Here is a 3,826-nt window from a genome sequence, read left to right on the forward strand (position 1 = left end):
TTTTTCTTTTCAGTTATCAGTAACAACCCAACACCCCCCCCCCCCCCCACCCCAAAATATCTACTCTCTTCACCCTCCCAACAACTGGCCGCAGCTCCTCCTCCAACTGCCATGTCCACCGCAAACTCTGACAACCATCTCCAGACCCCAATCCTTGACTCTGAGTCCGCTCAGCTCCTCCAGGCCGTCTCCCAGCACGGCGGCTACGCTTACGTCAGCATGGCGGCTCGAGCAGCCGCCGGAGACCTCCGGGCCGCAGAGGCGGCTCGCGAGATGGCTTGGGAGCAGCTCCACTCGGGCCCCTGGCACTCCGTGTTACCCGTGTGGCGCGACGCCTACTCCATGGCCTGCCTCCACGTGGCCAAGGTCCATGCCATCGACGGTGAGTTTAGCGACGCCCTCAGGGCACTCGACATGGGCCTCATCATGGGCGGCCCGCTCTTGAAACCCGACTTGCATTCCCTCATCGCCATTGTCTCTGCCAAAGCCAGGGCCGCTAGGGTTTCTGAAAAACAACAGCAATGCCCCAAATCGGACCGCCGATTGGTCCCTGACGACCTCGACTCGACGGAGGTGAGGTTCGTCATTTCATATCTGAATTCATAGCCTTTTTATTATTCAAAGCTCAAAGGTAGCATCTGTTTTTGAAATTCATACCATTAAATTTAAAATAATAATAATTAATTTACACATTGAAAGGGATCCCAAGTCCTCTGCTTTCACACAAGTGTAGCTTTGGAATTGGTTTCTAGTTACTGGGTTATCACAAACACCCATTGATTTTAGTCTTTTGGTTTTGATTGCGCAGTTGCTTGGAGTTTTGCCCACAAAGTCGCTTTCTTGTAAAATGGTTTTGAAGAGGTCTGGTCTATCTTTGGAGGGGTTTTTGCGTGAATATCTCTTACCGGGTTACCCAGTTATAATAAGCGATGGCATGGGTCATTGGCCGGCCAGGACTAAGTGGAATGACATGGATTATCTGACAACGGTTGCTGGTGATCGCACAGTGCCAGTTGAGGTGATTAATCTTCTTCGAACTATATAAATTTAGTACTAATTTATTGGAAAGATGCTTACTTTTTGGTTACATTATAAGTAATTGATGCTTGATTGGATTACTTTCTTCGTTCTTCTTTCGCTTTTGTTAAATAACTGACAATTGGTAAAGTTTTGAATGCTTGTAGGTTGGGAAAAATTATTTATACCCGGAGTGGAAGCAAGAACTTATTACATTTTCCCAGTTTCTTGAGAGGATTAAGGCTACTGGCTCTTCCTCTGCTGCCCCAACATATCTTGCTCAGCATCCATTGTTTGATCAGGTGTGTTACACGGTTACCATGTTTTAATAGAAATATGCCTACTTGTTGGGCTGGACATTGCCAATATGCCATCTTCCAGTTTTTGATATCCCACTAATGATTGGCAGATAAACGAGCTGCGTGACGACATATGTATTCCCGACTATTGTTTTGCCGGTGGTGGGGATCTAAGGTCTCTAAATGCTTGGTTTGGTCCAGCTGGGACAGTAACCCCATTACACCATGATCCACACCATAATGTGCTTGCTCAGGTATTTTAGACAGATTTTTCTACATGGAATACTATTATCATCATGTTGCCTACTGGAGTTCGTCATTCATTTTCAACCTTACAGTTCTTATTTTTGAGTCTCTGTCATCTTGGTATTTTGCTTATATTTCCCCTTTCTATTAGCTTTATTGCAAGGCTGGGATTCAGGTTTGGCCTTAGAAGTGGCATACATTAGTTTATTGGTTGCTTACTCAATAGAATAATCATATAGTAAGCTGGATTTACCACCAAATTGTTTCAGTTGTGATTTGCAGAGTTCATTCCATGGTTTTGCTAGGGAAGCAAATCGTTCGTAATGGGAGAGTCACATCATTGTGGAGATAAGAGTCTCACTGAAAAAAATGAATGATTGTATACTAAGGGCATTGTCTCATTGCCATCTCAAAAGAGTGAAACCTCGTGCTCAAACATAGTTTAGAAGCTGATAGTTTCATAGAACATGCCTAGTTGTGCTGGCTCTACACCATAGTATGTTGTTGAAGACTGCAACTTATAGTTATCTTGAGACATGTTACTACCAGACTGTGTCTTAAGTGCATAACCAGTTCAGTGTGCTTAACTGTCATGAATAACAAGATTATTTGCATGCACAATTCCAGGCACAGACATACAGTACTTGAATACATGCACAAACATTCGCAAATATGTGTCTGTTCATTATGCATGTGGTTTTTCATCGTACAAATAATTGATCAAACCTCTATATGACTGAAATCCATTGCTCATTTTCAGGTAGTTGGCAAAAAGTATATAAGGCTCTACCTGGCTTCGTTGTCAGAGGAACTCTACCCATACACTGAAACCATGCTTTGCAACTCAAGCCAGGTAATTACATTCTTGACCTCATTAAAGTGAGGGAACCATCTAAACAAATTTGCTTATTATCTTATTGAGAATAGAGATGCTATAGTTGCATGTTAATTATACCAGCCAAAATTGATGTGACCTCCTTTGTGTAGTTTTTCCCGTCTAAACAATGAGTGCCTTGCCATGCATGTTCTTTCTTCTTTTTTTGATGACGTCAGTATAGATCATATAGATGGGATCGGATTCTCTTTTCTAAAGATCAAATATATATACTGATTCAATATAATTTGGGTTTGAAGGTTGATCTAGACAACTTAGACGAGAAAGAGTTCCCAAAGATGCGTGACTTGGAATTTCTTGATTGCATTTTAGAGGAAGGTGATATGCTTTATATCCCACCAAAGTGGTGGCACTATGTGCGGTCTCTAACAACAAGTCTCTCTGTTAGCTTTTGGTGGAGTGAGTATGGAAGTTCATAGCTTTTGGTGGATTTAGAAGTTCAGCCATGTCTTGTTTATTCTTTTTGGTATCGGTATAAGACAGAGGGCAGTTGTCAGTTCCAAAAATATTACTCTCATGTATACGACATTCTATTCAATCTTACATCATATGATAAGACTTACAGATGTCTGATTTAAAAGAAACTGTTACAACATTTTTTAGGATAGTATTTCAACATCTCTCTCTCTCTCTCTCTCTCTCTCTCTCTCTCTCTCTCTCTCCACACAAGAACAAGTTAAGCAGAGAAGGAGCATACTATAGATAACATTTATATCCCTTTTTGCATGGAGAAATGAGTAAGAACTAGCACAAGAGTAACATCTAGTTAAGCAGAGAACTTATTGAAGTAAGTGAACCAAACCATGAAAAGCAAAGGCCCCTAAGAATCAAGACCTACTGAGGATCATCTCTATCATTTGGTAATACATCATACAAGATTGGTTTTCTAATAAAACTTTTATATTTATTTTCTAAGTAAATTTTTTTTTTTTCCTTATTCCACCCAATCTCACCTTTTTCTTCTTTTATCTGAATATAATTTGTTTAATAGTCCACCCTTTTATTTTACCGGTATGACTCTGCAGCAGCAGTGATGTAGCGGAACAAGAACAAAAGATAATTTTGAGCAAACTTAGGCCCCGTTTGGGATTGTGTTTTTTTTTTGGTCAAAAACCTGCTTCACTTTAAAGCTAAGCATTTTAAAGTGTTTAGTAAAAATAAAATAGCCAAATTATTTTAAAAGAAGTGGCCTTTTGACAGTAGCTTTTAAAAGCACACTCTGGGTTGCTTTTCAAAGCTGCTTTCAAAAGAAACAAAGATGAACCTTTAATGATTTTTTTTAATTCCCAAAATACTATTATTCATTTTTAAAAATGACACCACCTCCACTTCCACATCCAACTCTATCACTTACACTACCACATTCACT

The 3,826-nt window shown here is 40.2% G+C and overlaps 1 protein-coding gene across 1 annotated transcript; it reads left to right on the forward strand.

The window, feature by feature from the left end:
* LOC18774862 (lysine-specific demethylase JMJ30) lies at window positions 43-3,073 on the forward strand. The gene is made up of 6 exons (XM_007207761.2): window positions 43-573; window positions 809-1,018; window positions 1,185-1,319; window positions 1,427-1,570; window positions 2,323-2,415; window positions 2,697-3,073. The coding sequence occupies exons 1-6, from the start codon at window positions 112-114 to the stop codon at window positions 2,874-2,876; spliced, it is 1,224 nt and encodes a 407-aa protein (XP_007207823.1). The 5' UTR covers window positions 43-111; the 3' UTR covers window positions 2,877-3,073.

This window comes from Prunus persica, chromosome G6, assembly GCF_000346465.2.
Source record: "Prunus persica cultivar Lovell chromosome G6, Prunus_persica_NCBIv2, whole genome shotgun sequence".
In the NCBI taxonomy this organism is placed as follows: Eukaryota; Viridiplantae; Streptophyta; class Magnoliopsida; order Rosales; family Rosaceae; genus Prunus; species Prunus persica.